This window comes from Patella vulgata, chromosome 8 (genome assembly GCF_932274485.2).
Source record: "Patella vulgata chromosome 8, xgPatVulg1.2, whole genome shotgun sequence".
Classification (NCBI taxonomy): Eukaryota; Metazoa; Mollusca; class Gastropoda; family Patellidae; genus Patella; species Patella vulgata.
The window spans coordinates 13,946,590-13,971,418 of NC_065886.2; the positions used below are offsets into that span (position 1 = coordinate 13,946,590).

General features: G+C 38.0%; 1 protein-coding gene across 1 annotated transcript; it reads left to right on the forward strand.

Moving 5' to 3' along the window:
• Positions 1-16,437: 16,437 nt before the first annotated feature.
• On the forward strand, positions 16,438-23,471 carry LOC130014031 (delta-like protein B; the record flags this gene model as incomplete). Its single annotated transcript, XM_056102826.1, has 3 exons — positions 16,438-16,558; positions 17,613-17,700; positions 23,468-23,471. Coding segments are annotated over 3 exons (213 nt in total), but the record flags the coding sequence as incomplete, so codon positions are not given.
• Positions 23,472-24,829: the final 1,358 nt, after the last annotated feature.

The window sequence follows — 24,829 nt, forward strand, 5'->3', positions numbered from 1 at the left end:
CAATCTGATTAAAACACAGATCCTATTTCGTTTCGTTTTTATTGTTCAAAATTTCGTTTTACTTGTCTTCACAACACTAGGATCTGGAAGAGTTGTTATATGACAGGCGTGCTAGTTGATGTGAGGAATTAGCCAATCAAACGGTCTGTTACGGCGAGTTCTTGGCGTGCTCTGCATGGAACTGTGGGTAAGCCCCTAAAAACGTCAACCTAGATTGATTAACCAATCCATTACGCCATAGGGTCAAAAACCGCCCCTATGACCCCTGGCGCGATCCCCCGGTACAACTGGTCAGATCGTCATGTAGTGTAGACCATCAAAAGTATAAAAAAAACCGAAACGAAACATTGATCTGTATTTTAATCAGATTGATCGAACGTCTGTAGTGTTCGTGAGAATCTGTTATTCGGTAGTAGATGAAATTGATAATTATGTATAACGATCGAATATAATCATGCATTGAACATAATGCTGGCCATTAAAAGTATCTGCTTGAATGTTTTCTATTCTCCAATTACCATATAATCAGCCAAAGTATTTTTTTTATGTAACACCCAATACCACTTCTCATTTATGTAACAGTAGTAAGCAATATAAACTTACAAGTCGAGAGAATAAAACTGTAATAATAATATACATTGAATGAAAAAAAAAACTTAGCAAAAATATACAGATATCCATACCCTTTGAAGTAACAACCTTTGAGGTCTTCTGGGTACAAATCAAATGACCATTACACATAAAATGTATTTCTTATCAGCCTACATCCAGCGAAAATTGAAATATGAAATGGAATTTAATATCCTACTGGTCAAATGGGGACAATTTTGGCCGGACAGCGACACTACGGCATATTCGTATATCCAATTTCAACTGTCAAGGGTTCTTTCACGTGCACGGGACCAGTGTTTAGTCCCATCCGAACGACTATACGTTGTCCCGATGCTCTTTCTCGGTCAACACAGGACCTCCAGTTTAGCTAACCAACATCTTACTCACTGAATCACCGCGTCTGGTTGGGATGGTAATGGCATATACGAGTAGTGTACTACACAATGACGTTTCAACAAGATGTCGCAGTTGTTATCATTTTTGTTATGTGGCCATAGACTGCAGCAGACAAACTCCGTTGACAACTAAAACACATATAAATTCTAATACAAAACAAAATTATAGGCCTATATAGGCCCAATAAGAAGTTGACAAATCTTGGACAGAAGTATGCGGTACACATATAAATTAATCACTATTTAATTATTTTATCTATATTTTGAATTGTAAATTTTTAAAAAAATCCTTTGTCGTGAGATAAGTTGTGGGACTAGCGTAGATTGATTACCGTATGCTATAAATATAGGCCTAATTTTCTCATCTTTGGTTAAGGATTGTTGAATAGGAACTACATAAAAGTCAAAATGAAAGTTTTAATTTCGATTTTATATGAACACATCACTGATAAATAATATCGAAAATTAAAATAGTAAGCAATAACCAAACCGGCTAATCGCAGACGATCATGGTCGAATTCGTTGGACGCCCCCGAGTCTGCGTAATGTTCAAATTGATACGCATGAATCATCATCAAACGGCGGTGAATATTTAAAGTAGCTAAGTCTCTAACTCAATATCATCCAAAATCTTCAACATTGAAAACACGATTTATTTGTCAAATTAAATCAACATTCATGTTGTGATCTTACCGGAAAAAGATGGGCTTTTGATATCCAATATTTAAGACAAAATAAACATTTTAACATTGGTACACGAATCGTGTACCATAATGCGCTTCAGCCCCAGTTGTATCAAGTGACTCGAGGGACGAGGCTAGACACATTGCACCAAATCAAACGGTGCATGTAGACTGGAATAACCAGACGCTAGAAATTTACACTCGCTTGAGACTGCTGGCTTATTTCGCCGAACATAACTGATTTGAAATTGGAGTAAAAACGGAAACCATTGAATGTAAATCAGTTTATATACATTCATATTACAGTATTATATGCGTTGCGACGCACTTTTGTCAATTTCTAGCTCCCAAATGTTAGCGATTTAGCTCTTTTAAATCGCTCATTTAATTCATCCAAGTCTTCTGAATTTGATGCGCTATACGAATCACCGCAGGTGGTCGCCATTTTGTTTGCATTGGTTGTATAAGAATTACAGAAGTTTATATACTAAAATGTGACTTATAACATTATACAATAGCTAAATCTGCCTATTGCAGATCTTTCTTTAGGCCTGAAATGTTATCTAAATTATCAAATAGACATTAATTAACTTATCCAGACCATAATCAACTCTCGATGTCATCGCTAGCCTGCGATAATTACTGGATTAGTATCCGATTTGCTGCCCAACCTTCATTCATGATTTAATCATGAAGTGGATAATCGAAACTATGTTTTTTTTATCGTACCGACTTTAGTAATCATGATCATGCGCTAGGTTTTCGGTTCAGAGTGGATTAATTTGACTGAAACTTTTAACTATTATAGTGAGAACTGCCAGCGCTTTATCTAATCTCCCACAATGTATCTTTAAATATCACGCGTTCCTTTAAATTCATTAATTTGTAACTTTAATTCTTAGGATTCATTTCGGTTCCGCTTTTTAGAAACATTCGAATTCTTTAGGATAAAAACAATTGTATCGGTTCAGGATTTTAGATGTTAGCTAGCCTTTCTTCGATTAGGTGTTCTAGCTCTTCTTGATTATAGAAAACAGCTTTCGCCAACAATTCTTTAGGTGGGTCACGAACTTGGTCCCCGTCAACATCCAAAACGAAACTCTTGTTCTGTTCTGGGGATACAGTCGTAGGCTACAACCTGTCCGTTTGGATATAACTCAAGTCTCGGTTTGATGATGATGGTTACGAAGGCGGTGAATATGACGAGGATGATGCCGGCTTTGGTGACTACTGAGGTTGTACTGATCTTAAAAGTGGTTATTGGCAAATTAAAGTTTCTCCAGAAAATAACCCAACATGTATCCAAAAGAACATTTCATGTGCTATCTATTCTCGCTCGGTATGGGATGACTGCCCTTTATGGTTATGTTATTTAATTATCTATATTCGATACAAAAATGTAAACGTTTGTCCTTTTATCGAAGTAATACTACTGGAGAACGCGATGGACAATCTCCTTTTCTACTTATGTTATGCTTAATATGGACACGGAAAATGTCGAATGGGTAATGCATCTCCGTATTTATGTGATGCTCCACTAAGTGGGAAAGACGCTCGGACAACACGTCCGCGTACCGTTTTAACAATAAATTCAGAGTTTCGATTAGTTGCACTGGTAAATCATAATAATGACCTTTACTCGTTGGGTTTGTGTGAATCTCATTTATTCTCACAATACATAAACTAAATCTAGCCAAGCACCTGTCAACAGTGACTACGACGGAAATTTTTATATATTTTATATTCTTTATTAACTGTCACAATACCGGTGCCAGGATTAACAAGAGCTTTCGCTAACAGTATATAATGTTTTTCTGTGAATCTGTTCATAGGCTCGACAATAGCTGTGGTCCCCAAGGAAATAGGATCCGTAACTGCAAAGGACATCCATCAGTATTTGAAGAAATTTTGCGAGTATCAATTAAATCAATTCTACTACATGCACATGCGGAGACTTCAGCCAGGGGCGTACATAAAGATTTTGTTGGGGGGGGGGGGGGTAGCAAAAATGCGACCGACTGATGCTCATGTCCCTGATACGATTGACGCAGTCAGGGGCCGAGCACGACAGATGATAGTTTTCTAGGGACCAGTAGCTGATCTGGAAGCTGGGAATAGGGAAATTTATGTCATATAACATGATGATTGTTCTTGATTTTGTTATTAAATTATTAATTCATTTAGTCTGAGACCGACTGCAGTGAGCACTTATTTTGAGACCGACTATGTGACTTAAGAAATTTAGGTGCACGTATATTAAGTATTTGAGATTTTTCCCTTCTATTCTGGCATTGTTTGTTTACCTCATTCATTCATTTTGTCAGTCGCCGATGCATAATTTTGAGACCGACTGCAGTGACTGCACGTATTTTGAGACCGACTATTTTTTTTTTTGTCAACAGAATAAGTTGACAAGGTTATTTTATACTAAACTTTTGGGTGATTAGCGTGACGTATGTAACTTAGGTGCACGGATTTACGCATATACATAAAAAATTTGGATTTTTCCTTCTATTTGGGCATTGTTTGTTTACCTCATTAATTCAGTGAGCACTTATTTTGAGATTGGCTGCACTTATTTTGCGACCGACTGCCTTTATTTTCCGACCGACTATTTTTTTCGCTGGGTGGGGGGGGGGGGGGGGGGGCACGCCCCCACAGCCACATTTACGACCCTGATTGGCGTAAATCCATATTGTATTGATATTAAGCCTTTATTGTTAATTTTTCCATGCGTGCACTGACGGGTTTTTCTGCTTGGACAGGCGAATAAGATGATTACTTTGGAACAGTCAATCTGTATAGCTTTGTTTGTTTTCTACTTGGACAGGTCAGTTGAATAATTTGAAAAGATTTCATAAGCCACATTAGGACCAAGAATATTCCCACATGAGCTCTCCATTTTAACCGTCATCTTAATTAAAGATATGTAAGATTTATATAAAGAGTTAGCCATTATTGCTATAATAGTTCGAAAATAGATAATGCAAAATGAAAATATTGAAAATTTCAATCAAATTACTCTATTGCGAGCGAAGATAATAGCTTTTGAGGGTTTGACAAGATATGTGCATTAATTGCAACCACCGTACTGGTTGTTTGAAGCCAAATCTCACTTCTCCATTTTAAAATTAAATCAAAATATGCCTTAACCGTTCTAATATACTTATCAGATGGTATTGAGAGTTGATTATGGGCTTGTCATGTTAATAAATGTCTAATTAATAGTTTATATAACAATTCAGACCTAAAGAAAGACCTGCAATGGGCAAATTTACCATCTAACTTGACCCCGAGATCAAGGTCGATAACTCACTTACACACTGGATTCTTTGTTTGTGTAAGAAGTTGAATGAATGGAAGAAAATGGGAGGATACGGGACGCAAGATTATCACGGACACTTTATCACTCAAAATCGCTCTGCCAATTCGTCTGTAACAGGTATCAATACATTATTATGCACATATATTGTTGTTTACTCAGCAGATTGGAGATTGGTCCATATAACCTGAATATAGCCAGTTTATGTCTGTTTATGCTGTGCAGGACCTGTCATCATATGAGACCCGTCCTTTCCTGCATTTTAGTCATTATGCAATATGGTTGGATGTTTTGCATTACACTTAAAACAATCTAATCTATACCAACATCGATAACGTTGACTTAAGTTTGCACGATCATTAATAACATCTTTGTCACCACCATAGTATGGCATACTCCTCGTAGTGTTTCGTTTGATTAGACCTAATCCCACTCAACACTGCTGTAATGGAAGGAAATATCTGCTCCAAATCATGACTGGTCAATAGTCCGATTAATAACCAATACCTAACTGCGTAACACTATCATTCGGGTTTAAACAGTGCTTCCGATATGTTTACATAACGTTACGTCATGACTCAAGAAATTTATTACGCTCAATTAACCAGTACACAGCAGTAAAACTAATTGCGTGACAAAAGAGGTTATCAAAACGGCTACAATATAAACAATACTGTTTGGAGGCGAACAATACTTTCGCCGTTTTTAATACCTTAAATCACTGTCCAAAGTTTTAGGGAAGACCCCAGATTAAACGAAGGGCTGTCATGTTGATCTGATTGAACGGGAAGAATAGACACACTCCCTCAAAAGCTCAAGTATCAGAAGTCAATCCAGCAATGGGCAGAGAGGGAATTCTCGGGCCATTGCTTCAGGAATATGTATTATGACGGCATATTAGATTCAAAATTCGAACGAGCTATCGTCTAATTTCTAACTTATATTCCCGTAATTTCTAAATTATTTGTTCAGTGTAAATTTTAATTCTGTTTCATCTTATTTCTATTAAGACGAAAATGTCTACTTCATTGTCCCTTTACATGTTTAGCATGAACGTCGAACAAATTTAGAATTTTGATACTACTACCTAGCAACCATCATTATGACGTCGTTTGGTGTCGGCACCATTATGTTGATACGGACGACTCGCTCTTCGTCAGGTTGAATGGGTTGGCGGATTGTTAAAATTGAAAACAACATCGAACCACATCCCCGGTGAGTTGCCGGCATTGAACATTATCTAGGGAAAGTATACATTGGCGTGCACGTAAAGGATCAGTTGGACTTCGACATAAGAGTAGCTAGGCCACAGTGCCGATGTCTGGGCAAAATGTCCCTCATAGCACACTGAATGGCGTATGCCCGTCTTAATTATCCCAGTTGGAGCAGAACAGTAGGACATTAAACCCCATTTCATTTCATTCATTCCGATTGCGACAAAAATATCGTGAGTGTTTCATGTGCTAGCCTTGTTAAAATGAAGAAAATAGTTATTGCCTCACCATGGAAAAAGCCCTCTATAGGGGATTTCCATTTTTTTTATATTTTTGATGCCTAATGGGTGTACTCTCCCTAGATAATGTTTAATACCCGTGTACTTTTTTTTATACCCTGCCGGTAACTCACCGGGGATGTGGAACGTGATATGGTTTGCAAATACTATTTCAAATATAAGCTAAACAGCATTTGTTCATTTTTCTTTTAACGCAAGTGTAGGGTTTGGAGAATTTGATTTGTTTTTTTTTGTTTTTTTTACAGTTGAGCCAATTTATTTTCGGAAATTTCGTCGGAATCGGATTTTTATCTCTACACCAAGTTTGGACATTCTACCTCAATTAGAAGGCGAGTTATTGTGTTCCACGGTCTCAACCAATCAAATTACTTATCGCTCGGCTTACACTGACCCGAAAATGCTCATTATCGAATTTAGTCAAGGTATTGAAGTCATGAAACTATACACAAGGTTTCATCACTCTCACTTAATTAAAACTAAAGTTATCGTGTCCCAAAGCATCAGTCAATCAAATTGCTTATCTCTGTTGAACCTAAGCAGAAAATGCCCATCTTTGAACTCCAACAAGGTATTGACCTAATAAACATGTACACCATGTTTGAACATTCTAGGGGAGTTATAGTGTCCCAAAAAGTGTGACGAACCCATTTTAATAGTGCCCTGCTTTCTTCGAAAGGCGGGGGGCAATAATGGAACTATCCCATCGTCAATTGTTAGGATGGCCGAAACAAATGTCTTCCTAGCCGGCATCCAGTGACAGACGGACAGAGAGACAGGCAGGCAGACAGACAGCCAGACGGACATACTCATTTTAATAGTCCCCCGCTTTCATCGAAAACACTGATGATATAATACCTATAGAGTTTTATGAATATTCAAAAGGCGAGGGACAGTAAGTGTATATTTAAATGTAAAACAAATTACGAAATTCGATAATTTAAATGAATTCCTTGATAAGAAAGAATTCTTTAAAAGAAATGAAAATAAGCACTCTGAAGATATTTATTTTCTTTAAAGTATATTTAAAACAAAAAGAACAGATTACCATTTTGTAAAGACTGATTTCGAGCACCACGTTTTTTGTTCCCAAAATTACAATTTGGACCCTCAACACCCCACCCACATTCCCCGCAAAACAGTTATCCAGGGGCATCCAGTACCTAACAGTGCTAAAAATTAATGTTTTACTAATCTACAAAATGATAATAACATACTTCAATATGGTCACATTATCAGCCCTGCCCTTTAAATGCTCACCCACTCTTGTTGTAACTGAATAATATGTCCCAATCTTTATTCTGGTCAACAAATTGTACTATTTTACAATATTCCAATTAATTGATGATATAAATTTCATCTTAACACACCTAATTTAAAAAATTGGAAAAATTCAACTAAATGATTTGAAAAGCCTGACGTAAAGCTTTTCAAATGTGACTTCGATTTAAAAATATTTTCGAACCCTCTGGACAAGTAAAATAGGATGTAATGGATAATTTACACAACAGGTAGGACACTAACACATCTAGTACTTAGAATAAAGCCATTTTTTTATTTTCTGGAGCTGTCAAGCCAGCAAGAATGTTATTGTCCCTTTAAGCACCCCCACCTCCACAGAAAAGCAAACTAGAGATGTACAGAGCTTGAAATTAATGTTTTACTAATCTATAAGATTAACGTCAAGACAATTTCCGAACCATGTTTTTGTCCTGGAAAATACATTTTGAGCCCCCAACACTCCCCACCCTCTTCTCCGCGCCGCAAACCTATTCTCTAAGGGAGAGTATGCACTGATTTTGAGATATACATTGCTAGAAATTAATGTTTTACTAATCTATAAAATGATTATATTTGAACATTATCAAAATAATTCCCCAACCATTTATGGCATTTACCCCCGCCCCTACAACCCTTCCCACCAACTATCGGAAAATCCCCCCTTAAACACTTGATCGCAGGACGGAGGGCCTGACAAGGAGAGCTGTCTAGTCGTTCAAATGGGACGAAAAACCGAGGTCCCGTGTACATATTGGCGTGCACGTAAAAGATCCCTTGGCAGTTGGAATTCGATATAAGAGTAGGCCGTAGCGCCGCTGCCCGGGCAATATTTCCCTCATAGCACACTGTATGACGTATGCCCGTCTTCATTAGCCCAGTTTAGGAGCAGAACAGTAGGACGTTAAATCCCATTTCATTTCATTTCATTTGAATACCTGATCACAGAATCAAAATCTGCGCAAAAACAACTGCTCTCGAAAAACCTGATCTTGTAAATTCTCCTCCCCCACCACCCCAAATAAAAATTAACATAACGAATATCTCGCAAAAGACGTTGCATTTGCATTGACCGGTATTATGAATAATGTTTTATGACAGCAGCTACAATGCACTATAATGCACTCAAATTGATTATTTTAACGTACTTATACTGTACAAGAAAACAAATATCACAGTTAGATATTAAAGTAGCTAACTCCATATCATCCAAAGGCTTCGACATTTGTCAATTTAGATCAACATTGATCTTGTGATCTTAACGGGAAAAGATGGGCTTCTGATATCCAATATTTAAGACAAAATAAACATTTTATCATTGGCATACAAATCGTGTACCATAATGCGTTTCAGCGCCATTTGTAACAAGGGACTCGAAGAACGAGGCTAGACATATTCCACAAGTCATGTCAAAGGGTGACGCCTTATGCTCTGGAGAGCATGTGCAATAAATATTATCGGTGTAGGCGGGAATAACCAGACGCTAGAGATTGGCATTCGATTGAGACTTTTGACATATTTTGCCGAACATAACTGATTAGAAATGACAGAAAAAACAGAAACGATTGAATGTAAATCTGTTTATATACATTCATATTACATTCCTTTATGCTTTCCAACCCATTTGTGTCCATTTCTAGATCCCACATATTAGTGATTTACCTCCTTTAAGTGGTTCCGACTAGTTTGTATTGGTTAATTGATGAAAATACCTTAAACCCTCTAAAGTGACCATATAAAATTAAAACGATCAATTAAATAACTTTTTGTGAACCCGCCGCAGGGGAAGCCGAATGTTAACAAATTTTCAATGTAAATAGTTTGCAAGGGACTTGAAATCGCACTAATGACGGCCAGCGGCTTTTAGGACCTGTATATAATCATTATGAACCAAGCAAAAGAAATTAATAGCTAGAAATCCTGTTTGACTAATTCTACACGGTGGTCTCCAGGAAACGAATAGCACCATGCATGGTACATTTGTGCTTTTTAAAAGTGACCATTAGAATTCTTAAACCAACAGTCGAAAATCTGCCGGTTCAGTGAGACCGGCACTTTAAGAGGGCCCAAATCTAGGGGGTGGGGTGTCTCTCCTTTGGCGCGAGAAATTTTCTGCATAACAGTCTGTAAATGGTGCTTTCTAGAGTATATCGTGACGTTTCTAGCCCATGCACAAAATGACAGAAATTAAGACTAAACTATGTGAGGAAATTAACATCTGTATCTGGTACAGGTTAAAAGAATGAGACGTTGGATCTATTCCAATCCTCGGGTAGTGCCTGATCCAAATCAGAATTTACGCCCAGGAATGTTTCAAATATGCTCAGTTAGATTTAGACCGGGGCTTCTGGCTGACCAGGTTAGTGTCGTAGGGGCACCCTGACGCAAAAAATCACAACGACACGCACACGGTGTGGTCTAGCGGCGCCGTCCATTAAAATTGGCCTCGTGAGAAGAGGATGATTTTCAAATTTGGGGTACTGCTGCTTTGTACAGGATCTCTCAATGGTACCGTTGGCCACTGAGATTACCAGTGGAAGACTAGAGTCATATTTAAGACAATCCCATATCATGATAGAGGCACGGTTATCCTGACGGTTGAGCCACTCCCACTTTGGCTTAATTTTGGGTACCCGGGGCCCGAAATGTCTTCATTAGCACAGCTGGTGCAGAACGCCCAGACTCATTTTATTTCACAAAACGCGAATTCGGACCGTATTGGGTGATATTTCTTAGTGATCGCTTACTGGGTACATGCTGCTATCAACAATCCAAAAATGAAATGGAGTTTAACGTCCTACAGTTCTGCCCCGACTGGGCAAATGAAGACCGGTATACGTCTTGCAGAGTGCTATGAGAGAATGTTTACCCGGACAGTGGCGCTACGGCCTACTCTTATTTCACGTGTACTCCAATATGTACACGGGATCTCCCACCTGAACGACTATACGCTGTCCCTTGCCAGGACCCCTTCCCTGGACCACTGAAAATGGGAACCACGCCGGAAAACCCGAGCAGCTGTCGGCATTGTTGTCGAAATCATCGGTTCTTGTTTGTATCCAACCCATCAGGAAATAACTCTAAAACACTTTTATGGCGACGTAATTTTCTAGGGGAGCCCCCGCCCCCCCCCCCCCCACGAACGCCAGGTGAGCCTCCTCCCCTCGTGTGAGCCTCTATGCCACACGAGGGGAAACTTATACAAACCACATACAAAGTAATGGCCCTTCGCCAATCTCGAACGAATCAAGGGACAAAGCTCTGTTACCGCCCTTTCTCTCAACTAAAGCAAGTAAAAGTATTAAAAGTGCGAAATGAAGAATTGATTCTGTTGCATCAATTAATCCTTTTATTGTGGAACATAACATAACTACCGGTAACTTAGACAAAAGGACAGAAAGCATTAGCGTTACCGATGAAGTCTTCAGAAAACAACTAAGTATCAATCAAAACAACTAAAATCAACAAATCAGATATCGTCACAATGGCGATTTTTTTTCACGATACTGCAACTCAATGTAAATGGACGTCGGCCTCGTTTGATGGATGTTTACATAAACAATCCAGATAAACCATATATACAAGAAACCAAACGAGGACCTAAGAACAATGGCATTAAATCAATTATTATACAGCGACGAGGCAATACTGGTCAAATACTACTTAGGGAGGTGGATACAATCTTATGAAAGGGGTAGGTGAGGGGGCTAGTGGTTCTCAACCTTTTTTTGTCAACGGCACACCTTCTTGGAACACATTAAAAAAAATAGCGGCACACCTACATATATATGAAAAATATCTTGAATTTTGCAAAATAAAAATATGGTAAGTCAGACGGCATACAACCGAAGACAGAGACTAGCCATAGACACATAGAATGACTCAAACTAAATAAAGAAAAACACAGATATGAACTTATCAGTAGACACCAGTGAATATACTCAGTTGGGATCACGTGGTTTTTCGCACTTTCTTTGTGTGCCGTTCAAAATTTCGCGGCATACTTAGGAGGATCTCACGGCATACCTGTGTGCCGCGGCACACCGATTGAGAATCACTGGTCCAGAGTATCTGCCATATCAACCTCGGTGAAAGTGGACGTTAAACACTAACAGAAGAATAACTCTTATGGAAGCAGACGTTAAACATCCCCCAGACAGCCGGTGGTGAAACCGCCATTTACACCAAGGACTCGGCCCTAACTATAGTGCCAAAAACATCTTCCACAGGACTCGAAACTGCCTCAGTTATCCCACTACCAAAGCAAGATAAATACAAATGCGAAACGTCAACCCTTTTTCAAAACACCCGAATCTGTCATCACAGACTGAAATATTTCTGTGAAAGTACCAACATCCTAACAAACCAACAATGTGGATATCGCGCATACAGAAATGAAATGAAATGATGTTTCTTCTACTTTTTGGCACCGACTGGGCCTAGAAAGACCGGCATACGCCATGCATTGTGTTATGATGACAATGTTGCCCTGTCAGCGGCGCTACTGCGTCCTCTTATTTCCAATTCCAACTGTCAAGAGTACTACAACCAAGTCCCAATCGAATGCCCCGAAGTCTTATTAGACAAAACTAAAAATAAACAACTTCAGTTCAAACGCTGCTCTTTCCCTCCTTCCTTCCAGGTAAAAGTCTTCTTTCCTTCAGAGAAGCAACAGCAAAGGGAATGAAGACGATCACTGACTGATCTTTGAGAAAAATATGTTGGCAAGACGTTGATACCACATTACCACTTCTCGTTTGATGGCTTCCCATAACTAACACAATTTTGCTCTACTTTATTTTCACTCTGAAAACAACCAACGGATGATGATCTGTTATTAGTGCGCTCTTTCCATAACATCCGGAAGTCGATTATTCCGTTAAAGATGCATGATGCCAAGTCCATAATCAACTTTCTAGACCATCGGGTAGTTTTGATTTTAAACGGATTTAAAAACGATTGGCAGTTAATAATTTAACGGTAGCAATGACAAACTTGACTACACTGTTCTTCACACGGCCATAACCCCGCTAAGAAATTTCGACATATTCCCTTTTTTATTATCTATTTTAAAAAAAAAAATTATAGCGAGATCTGTCGACTCTTTATCTAAATCTTGCATAATGTATCTTTTAAGTCAAATACCATACAATGAAATATATATATACAAAGAAAATATTAAAGACATATTATACTGGATTACGTTCGTATAAAAATTAAAGGAACTATCCCGATTTGAACAACGTCTCAAAAATAAAGGTCCGAGTAATATAGAGGAATGGTGTATTTACCCTGTCCCAAAATTTCAGCTCCAAATATTGAGTTGTTTGGACGTGAACGTCAAAACTGCTTATCCGGACACGTAACCTGTTTAAGATTTTGGGTCAGTTTTTCCGTTGGGTGACCTGATAATCGATTCCCGTTCCTTTAGAGGTCTACACAGTGAATGACCCATGTGCTGTACTTGATAACGAAAGGTAGGAATTATGAGAGAGCAACAGTTTCTCTATGTCCGTTGCTTGTTTGCCAAAAATGGGAATTGATTCATTAATTTTATCATTATTTAAAAATAGAATGAACTAATATAAAAATTATATTTGGTCCTACACTCCGTGAAAAATAAAATAAAATGATATTCATCTTCATCATTCTCTAAATTACAGTTTTACGAATTCTATGGCACTGTTCAACTTTTTACGGTATTTGATATTAATATTTTTTGTTAGTTAAGATTGCAAGACAAATCTTTCAATAACTCGTTTGTTGCAACTCCCTTGTAATCTGTGAAGGAGAATAATTGTTTGTACTCAAAACAACTTAAAATTAACTAAACATTAACATCTTTCCTAATAGATGTTCAAGTAAATATAAACCACTATTCGACCTTTACATGTATTTCAACTTCGATTTCCGTATCAACACTTAAGTACAGATTTCAATCTATAACTGCGAACTATTAGTATTATTATTATTATTGATACTTACACCAATGACGAAGTTGATCAATTGTCAGGAGAGACTTGTTTGATCTCTCGTTTTAAATATATCAATTGTTTCAAGAGCACGACTTTGGTTATTGTCGCGGCTTGTTCCTATGGGTGCCATTTCTTCGTGAATTTCTGATAGTTTTATTACAATTTCCTAAACAATTATGTTCAGAAAAGTATACATCCTTCATATTTTATTCATTTACTTCAGGTGCTCTTCAGGTAAGCCGCTTCATCTTTTTAATTTATCACTGCTGCGAATTCGGCGCTACATGGTATTTATACATCAAACGGGACAAAACTTTTAAGAGAAAATAATAACTGGTTTTTACCCTAAAAGCGCGATGTTTTGACAAATATCAAGCACAATGACATTTAGTTGTTGTCGTTTATTACAAATTTAACGTGTAGTATATCATACTGATTTAAGTAAGTGCAAGTAATAATAACAAAAACATCGGTAAAACAATGTCATTAAAAAACACGGTGGTAAAATTCACTGCCTTGAGATGAGAGGGCGGGGTCATCTTCTTTCTTCGTCGTGATAAAATTAAGTTAAAACATTGTGCTTGATAAAGATAAGAGAATACTTGTTGAAACGTCGTGCTTTTAGAATAAAACCAGTGATTGATATCCCATATAAAATCTGTTCTGTTTAATGTATTTCTCAATCGCTAAGTGCCAGTCTCGACCTGATTTCAATATACATATTATCATATCCATTGTTTAGTTACAGTTTAATTCGGTGTATCGTATGAATTTATGACTTCTCGACACCGTTAATGGTCTTCATTGTATATTATTGTATATTATTATGGAATGTGGTAACACACATGCACATGTGGAGGTCTGAAAAGAATTTTTGGAAAAAATTTCTTTTGGAACTCTTGCGGTGAAAAAAAACCCCACTCTATGAAAATTAAGTCAAAAATCAAAAGTTTTGTGGAATGTGGTACCACACAGGCACATAGGGAACTCTTGTGGTGAAAAACACCACAGACCAGTCGAAAATCTTCTGGAATTTATTTATTTTCAGAAACCCAATATCGCGTGGAACTCATGCCCCTAAACCTTGCCATATATGTCGCTATTTATATACGTCAACTGATCACGTGACTGAATGTCCAAAAATATTTGCTGTAATTACCGTAAACGTCAGTGTTATTTTTGTAAAGTTGAAATGAATACATATATAACAAACAGTTGACAGATTTTTAAATATTTTATCAAAGTTCAATGTATGTTTATAAATTCTTGAAACCTCTCCGTCCTTTAATGCAATCAACTGTGCGACAATACTTTTCTTTTCGTATGGCCTTGCTTGTATTTGTACCAGTAAACTGACGGTCACAAAGTTTATTAAAACGAATAAAACTAACCAAGTGATCCATGGTGAATACCGAGTAGGTTAGCCGGATTATTATCGCGGTAATCCATTAGATACCCTGAACAGACTTAACTCAGGGGTAATCTGTCCTCGATGAAAAATCTGCACTCAAAATATATATCTATTTTGTCACTGTACTTTGTCCTAGTAAGTTTGCCCCGTGAGTGGCATTAAACAACACTCACAAGGCCAAATTTACTAGGAAAATGTACAGTGACAAAACAGACGAACATTTGCGGAAGGATGTAGCAACAGCCAACACAATAAAGCATTCGCTAAAAACGAAAGTAGGTTTTTAAAGAATAACAGCAAGATAGTACATAATGATAGGGATGACAAAACATATTCTAATGTACCCAACTATAGATGGGCTGAAACTGACAAAACATATCCTAATGTACCCCACTATAGATGGGATGAAACTGACAAATGATACCAAACTTTAAAACTTTTTGTTTTATATTTTAGGTCTGGAGATAGACCAATGGGGCACACATTTTGTACTGTCGTTCCTCAAAAACTTTGGCAGTCCCATAGAAAATGTAGTTGTCATAACAACGAGAGAGAAAACTGATGTCCGTGTTTCGTCATTTGGAGCGTCTGGCCAGGTTTTGGACACTTCGCTTGCTGCACTCCAATCGCATCGTATTAACCTTACAGAAGAGATGATGATAACGACATTTTACAAAGTGTTAGAGAAGAAGGCTGTCTTGATAGAAAGTTCGGCCAAAATATCCGTGTACGGATTTAGCTACAAACCTGAACACAATTCTGCTGATGGTTTTCTGGTTTTGCCAATTCCATCTCTAGGTCTGGAGTATATGTCAGTTAATCTTGATGATAAAGGTTAGTGTACACTGTTTTTCTCTTGAGATTTAATAGTATTGCAACACCTTGTGCAACAAAAAGTAAAGCAATCGATAGGACATGGTACCGTGGTCCGGGCAAAATTTCCCTCTCATAGCACACTGTAATGGGGAAAGCCCTTCTTCATTAGCCCAGTCGGTGCAGAAAAGTAGGACGTTAAACCACATTCCATTTCCCGTTTTTGGATCCGAGGGGAAATAGCTCATTTTACATCATAACATTTTCCTGCGACAGATGTCAATCTTATACTAACGAAGTCGGTGATTTCTACTTTCAGCTCAGTTAGCCGTGATAGCTGTAGAAGACGTGACCTTCATTAAAATCACATTAAAAGGAAACAATAGTTGTTTATACGATGGAATATGGACTAAATATGATGATGGCTCCCAACACACCTTTACCATGGACGCGTATGACGTCATAAGCTTGTATTGCGAAAGACATATGACGGGTTCGTTGGTATCATCAGACAAACCGGTTGCAATTTTAACCGGAAACGAATGTGTTTCTCTCCCAAGTACTGCATCGTGCGACCACGTTGTAGAAATGCTTCCTCCGGTAAGTCAGTTCGGTGACGAATTTGTGGTCGTACCTCCTTACGGACATTCATACGACGCTATTCTTCGTGTTGTGGCTTTAGGCGATGACACTACGTTCTTTATTAAAGGTTCTGACTGGGTACTTGCAGCTGGAACCCATCAGGATTTTGAAATAATTCCTTATGATAATATATGTTTCAGCAGCTCAAAACCTGTCATGGCTGTCATATTCATGAGAGGACCCAGTCAGAGTGGCGACACTAATTATAGGGGTGATGCGTTCATGATGTACCTCCCACCAACACAAAAATACACAACAGAGTATGTTTTTGATGCAAATGTTTTAGAATCCTACACGACATATGCCATTGTGATAATGCATGGAAGCACCAAGTCTACAATAATACCAAGCATACCAGATACACAGTCTATCAACGGTTGTTGGGGCTATTACAAAGATATAGTTCGTGTTGATGGACTTATTCATTACTCATCTAGAGACACATTCAATGTATTAGTATATGGATATGATAACAGAGAGGCTTATGGTTACCCTGCTGGGTTGAAATTAACGGATTATTCTGGTAAAGTTTTACTATTTATATCTATAATTGTCCAACACACATTAAAGAAGGAGCCGCGGTGTCTCATTGAATAACTTGTATATCCCGGTTGGCCAATTAAGTTCTTCTGCATTATCCGACATGCTTTCTGGTGGAGGGCCCTGCAAGAAACCACGTCTGGTCATTCTATGGGACGGAAATCCAGGCCCTGTAATAAATGGCCAAAACAAGCGATCACCACATATAATCTCCGTTAAAATCTTTGGATCCGATGGGCCCATTTTTAAACCGATAGAATTCTGATTTTGTTTTCTTAATTAAATGTTGAATAATTACTTCGGGTACATTTTAGCATATATTTAGCCGTCGAAAATAGTTATTGTCAGTAAAGTCCAAACGTCGATCAGCGACGGTAATATTGTTTTGGGTCTTCAATAGTGTTCATTCAAGTATGTCATTTTTGTTTCAGGGGTAGAAGAATGTTCAGAGATTCCTTGTCAAAATGGCGGCTGGTGTTTAGAAGTTGGCCTATCCTACAGATGTCACTGTTTAACAGGGTTTGCCGGAGATCACTGTGAAAAAGGTACCCAGCGTACTTTACATAAAACTTAAATTAAAAAAAATAAATTTCGAAAGATTACACTGAAAAGACATAACCTAAGAACGTCTTCAGTTGGGTTTCCCTATCCTACGAAATAGCAAATCGGCATAGCTAAGCTCTTGTCAAATACTATGCAATAAAGTCTATGGTTTTTAATGCTTCGCAACCTACAATATTGTGAAAGTTGTGAAAGCTGATTCTCTTTAAGGTATATTAGTCCACAAATTTCGCAACCCTCTTCATCCTCGGTAGACCATAAAAAATGAAATGGGGTTTAACACCCTACTGTTCTACACCGACTAAGGGATATGGTCAAAATAAACCAGCACCACTTCTCTAAAATCTATTGTTGGGTATCTTTTTAATCCAACTGCACACCGAGAACGTTTTAATCTTCTTCGAGAATAGATCTCTGCCCTAAATGGTCGCCATATCCAACAATTAGTATAATATTTTGTAATGCGGTCCTACCCCGGTTCACATCTGTTATACACAAAACGACTAATTAAATCTTTTCAGTTTTAATACATGAAAGCTGAATATATACTTCTCAAAATTCTCGAAATATACGACTTAAAATGTCGGTCAACTAACTTAGTGTCTATTTTCTAATTGTGTAGACAGACAGCGTAAGTTTAGTATAAAATGTCAAAGCACGATTGTTCGATATAAAAAGGGGGGGGGGGTAGATGGCCGAATGGTTAGCACGTGCGTGCTGTATCATAAGGCCTGTTATTGAGTCAACTGGCGTGGTTTCGAGAGAGAGAGAGAGAGAGAGAGAGAGAGAGAGAAATGGGGTTTAACGTCCACTCGACACAAACTAGGTCATTTCGGGACTAACATATGGTTTAATTTTATTTACATAATTCGCTTGCGCGTAGGGTTCTTTAGCAGTGGGAGGAAACCGGAGGCCCCGGAGAAAACCCACGAGGTTGGACAGGCGACCCTGCTCCTTGCCACGTACAACCGGGGATTCGAAACCACGCCAATCGACTCAATGACAGACTTTATGATACAGCACGCGCACGCTAACCATTCAGCCATCCAACCCCCCAGCGTGGTTTCGAATCCCCGGTTGTACGTGACAAGGAGTAGGGTCGCCTGTCCAACCTCGTGGGTTTTCTCTGGGTCCTCCGTTTTCCCCCCACTGCTAAAGACCCCTACGCGGAAATAAAATTAAACCATATGTTAGTACCGAAATGACCTAGTTTGTGTCGAGTGGATGTTAAACCCCATTTCTCTCTCTCTCAATATAAATGAGGGGGGGGGGGAGTGGCCGAATGGTTAGCACGTGTGTGCTGTATCATAAAGCCTGTCATTGAGTCAACTGGCGTGGTTTCGAATCCCCGGTTGTACGTGACAAGGAGTAGGGTCGCCTGTCCAACCTCATAGGTTTTCTCCGGGTCCTTCGGTTTCCTCCCACTGCTAAAGATCCCTACGCGCAAGCGAATTATTGAAATAAAATTAAAAACCATATGTTAGTCCCGAAATTACCTAGTTTGTGTCGAGTTGGCGTTAAACCCCATTTCTCTCTCTCTCTATAAAAGAAGGGAAGATAGGGTTGACTGTATTATGTACGTTTAACATTCTGCTCTTTAAAATCGTGTATACATTTAGAATTTTAGAGAAGGCATTATTGACCCCAATTAGAAAATAATAAATGTTGTTTATTCAAGCAGCAACGGTGGCTCAGTGCGTAGGGTGATAGCCCACTTACCAGGGGGTCCGGGATCGATCGCGGCTTTAGCAGAGCAAGTTGTCCAGGATTTTACAGCGTTGTTCCAGTTGTCAGTAAATGCAAGTTTGGGGTGCACGACAATGTCTAGTTGTTCGGGTGGTACGAAACACCGAGGTCACATAAGCACGTTGGCGTGCATAATAAAAAAAAAATTATGTCAAATTTTACGTACCGGTACATTTTAATCTGAAATTGTCAACTCGGATATGGTGGGAAGTGGGGGTGGGGGGGGGGGGGAGTGAAACATTCATTTCATCGAGTAGGCACGGGATTGTCATGCAATCAAAGAGTGAAATTAAGATTAAGTTGGTTTTTTTTAAAATTTGAAATTATCGCCGTTAACGTTGTTGTACTGACTGTCGTTATTTAATTTGAATAAACAGTTCATTTTCACTTTTTAAAAAAAATCTAAAACGTCTTCTTTCCTATCCTATATTTGAATTGTGGAGATATACAATCAAAAAGTGGGCTCCTAGCATAAACAAACCTGTGGTCGCAACTGTTGTCAAACAATTTTTGGGCTAAAACCTACTTTAATCACTACCTTCTGTTATCTTGTTATCTATTTTCTCATTACATTATTGCCCATCAATCCGTTAACATAACTATTGTGTTAGAATTTAATTTGACATTTATATCGTAATGAAGAATATGCATTTTGACAGCCTTGCATATCTATTACTCCATGTTATAATTGTACAGACAGGGACGACATCTTGGCAAGTTAATTAGCTATCAATAATTATTGTTTTTTGTAAACAACGCGGGTATTATCGACGTCATATGATGTTACGTCACACGATGAACTTTACTGGGCATGACCTTAAAGGTCAGCCATTTTGTACAGTGATAAAAGAAGGCTTGAGCATTACTACTGTGAGGCTACATGTGCTGATGGGTTACATCTGAATTAATTTTTGTATAGCTGGATATCCAGGACTATCATTCTTTAATGATGGTCTGAAAGGAACTATTGAATTTATTACGATAACCAGCCACCACAGCCCAACAATGAGGCCTTAGACTACAGTAGGAGAATGAATAACACAGTAGTGATTATTTAAAATGGTAGCCGAGGTCTAAATCGAACAAACAAGTCTTGACTATTTGAGATGTGACTCATCGTTTTGAAAGAATGTATTGACTTGTTTTATTTTGAACGAATTACGACATAATCCATTTTGTTTTATTTCATTCTTATTAGATATACCTTCATCTGCCACAATAGCAACAAAATCAGAAACAGAAACAGAGTCAGCAACAACAGAGACAGAAACAACAATATCGAAAACAACAAAGCCGAACACAAACATACGGTCAACAACAAGGACAGTAACCACATCTTTGACGATTAATGAACCAAAAACATTTGCAATGACAAAGCCAAGCACAAACATACGGACAACAACCACATCTTTGGCGACCAAAGACCCGGAAACATTTACAACACCACAGACAGAAACTAAAAATACAGAACCAACGCAACTAGAGATAACAACAAAGTTTACGACCACGAAAGAAAAACTACCAACAGAGGTCGCTACACACACAACAGTAGTAACTAGTAGCACATCTAAAGAACCAGAAATATTTACAACACCACAGACGGAAACTACACCTGCCGAACAAATACAAGAAGAGCCGAATATAACCGTTACGTCAGTAGTAACAGGTGCACCCTTTGTAGCTAAGCCTTTATTTTTTAAACCTCCTTGTAATGACCGGTTATGTATGTGCCGGTGCCCATGCCCTACCAAACCACGGAGTAGATCTGATGCCCAACCGAAGTCAATTGTAGTAGTGAAAAAAACGTTATCTAAAACCAGGAGGTTGAAAAATAGTTCAGAAAATGTTAATCAATCAGAAGTCTTGTTAGGAGCGAGCGCTACAATAATATGTACATTGTGTATTGTGTTCATTTTGCTGCTGGATATTTCAAATATTTACAGGGAGTGCATTGAAAGATTCTCCGATTACCAGAAATCAAAAATCGCACCGTAGCTTATTCCTAATTACAGCCGAATAGTGCGGTAATATAAAAGTTGACCTTTCACTTTTCCAGACAGAATAAAAACTATGTTACGTTTGGCTTATGACGTGTTGAGGTATACGACACAAATCTCTTAAGTGTCGTTTATATCATGCAGTGGTCAGTGTCGCGCTCGTGTTCGCAGTTGCGTTCGCACTTAGTATAAATCGTCATTTTCATTTTTCGGACATTACCTTAATGATGTATTTTGTAAGATTGAGATAACGAGCTGACCGTTCTTGCTATCTATCTGATTTAAATACAGATTTATATTTATAGTTCGCTCTTTCTTATAACATGTTCCGTTTCGTTTTTTATACTTTCGATGGCCTCTACTACATGAAGATCTGACCAGTTTTAGTGGGAGGTCGCATCAGAGGTCATTCGAGCAGCTTTTCACCCTATAGCGTCATACCTTTCATTAACCAATCAGCGTTGGTGTTTCTAGTGGGTTACCCACAGTTCCGTGCAACTCACACCAGAAACTCGCCGTAACAGACCGTTTCATTGGCTAATCCCCCACATGATTCAGAACGCAGGTTTTATAACAACTCTTCCAGATCCTAGTGTAGTAAAGACAAGTAAAACGAAATTTTGAACTATACAAAACGAAACTTTGAACTATACAAAACGAAACTAAATAGGATCTGTGTTTTAATCAGATTGTTTTTGCTGTCATAATAGATAATACAAAATTAATTATTTTATTCTGGGCGTTGTTATGGCCTTTTGAAGATGTAGCAATGTTTTATAGTTTAATTGTCAGTGAGTCATAATTATTTATTTTTTGCAAAACTGTATATCGAAGGGGCCGGGGGGGGGGGGGGGCTATGACTTAGAACGTATCGGATATCTCTTTTCCTGTAACCTGTCACATTTGTGAAATAAGCCATGTTTAATAAAGTTAATTGGACTCGATCGTAATTTAATAAGGCCAGAAACAACGTGGTCACAATATACTCAGTAACACTAACCTGGAGGTTTCGTGTTCTATCCCGGTGTTTGTCGAGAAAGTTCTTCGGGATTTTCGGGCGTGGTTCCCCCTTGTGAGTGGTGTAGGACGGGGAGTCTGACAATGGACAACGTATAGTCGTTCGGATGGAAATAAATACCGAGATCGTGTGTACACATTAGCGTGCGCGTAAAAAACCCATTGACAGTTGGAATTCGAAATAAGAGTAGGCCGTAGCGCCGCTGATCGGGCATGTGGATCCTCTTTAATCTTTCCCCTCCTCCATAATTCTAAAAAAATTAAAATAAAATATTTGTGATATGTTTCGGTAATCAGTAACTTACACGGTGAATAAAACAGCTCTTTTTATCTCGACGGTCAGTGCCAGATTCCTTCTCCGGCAGTTTTTCAAAAGATTGGCCCACCCAGCTTTGCTCCTCCATCCACTGGTGGCTGGCGGCGCCGCCGCCGCCGTGTAAAAATAGAAATGGATGGTATTTTGGTGAATATTCATGTTTCTGGCCGCGTGAAGTCAGCACAGAAACTCATGATGTATTCATTTTCGAAGGCCATCTCAGTTTTCGTCAGGGTCGCCGAGATGTAAATAAGGGCAGGGCACGTGATTGTTAGCACGATTGTAGGTTACGGTAAGCATTAGGACTAGGTCCAGGGTTAGGGTTGGGATTAGCGCTAGCCCTGTTTACATCTCGTAACCTTTAACCAAACTTGAAGTTGACCTTATCAAATAGATCTGCAACCTCTTTAATGATGTCAATGGGAGGAGAATTTCGAGTCTGGATTAAGAATAGTAATTATTTCCCTTTACTTGAAGTTGACCTTATCAAATAGATATAACCCTTCTGCAACCTCTTTAATGATGTCAATGGGAGGAGAATTTCGAGTCTGGATTAAGAATAGTAATTATTTCCCTTTATTTCACGAATGTAGTACCAGTTATACATAGACAATTTTTTTCTTAATTTATTTTCTCCTGCATTTTTAAGTTGACATTTTGGTCTAGAATATGAGAAAAGGGATCAAATTTGCAGTTTCATAGCAGTTTGGGGTAATGCTGATGCTATTACAGCGGAGGGATAGGGGGTGTGAAGAGTCTTTGTGAGAGCAATCACTACGTCGGAAGTGACCATTTTACCCCAGTCAGCATCAAATTCCCCTTGTAAAAATATAAACGATCAACCCTCTACATAATTATGATAAGGAGAGTCCCCTATGTGCTTATACTGATTGGAACCAACGGAATGTTGAGCGAGTGACGTTACAGCCATTTAGCATTGAAGTCAATGGGCAAATAATTGCTAGTCTGAGTCCGTCTGATTCCACCTGTCATCTAGTTATTTCCCTTGACATAGACGTCCTATTCTGACAGTGTGACCTCTAGCTACAATATAGTTTTAATGCTACAACTAATGTTCAATATAACTTAGTAGAAAAAAATAAAAAGTACCACAAAGAATTTTAATCAGATTAATTTTTTTTACTACACTTTATATATAATATTAAACTTCATATATAATATATACCCTATGAAATCACTGATTTTGTGTTTTGTACAAATCTTGTAAGGTTTTTAATCTAAAAAAAGCAAAATTATATATACCGGTAAATTAGATAACAATTTACATATTACTTTTGACCTGGAAAGAGTGTTTACCCATAGTTACTGTCCTACTGGGGTCCATGTTAAAAAATGGGAAAACTTTCTGGGGCCGAGATTGGGGAAACACTAGCGTGATACAAGTATTGAATTGAATTCATTTGTTTAATTAAAGATAAAGACAATATTATAAATCTGGTTGAGATCATAATAGAGGGTTAGTGTTAAGTTTTACGGTAAAGAATAAGAATTGAACTAAAAATATGTTTCTACGTGCTTTTCTCACCTGAATCATATAATCATCCGCTAATAATGTATTTACATGTAGATAGAACATACTAATTATTGAAAATGGACACGAATTTCGAAAACGAAGTTATTTTCCCAAATGTAATCTGTTTTCTAACCCGAACATCAGACGAAGGGGTTCAGGTTAACTCTTTTGCTAACTCTAACACTACATTTTGTTCTGACCTCACCCTTTGTCATAAAATATTAACTAAGCATGCCGTGCAATGAAAGTACAAGTGACAACATAGTTTTCTTTAAGAGTCTTGTGTCACATGTACAAGTCAAACATTACGTAATCATTATTCTGTCTGGTACGCAAATACAACAATAAATCTCTAAAATCAATTTTTATTTATTTCGTATTGGACGATTATTATCAGGAATATTCTACGGTACGAATTCTGATTTCTGATAATCAGAGAATTTTTTAAAACACTCTTTGCATAGTTTTGAAATATCT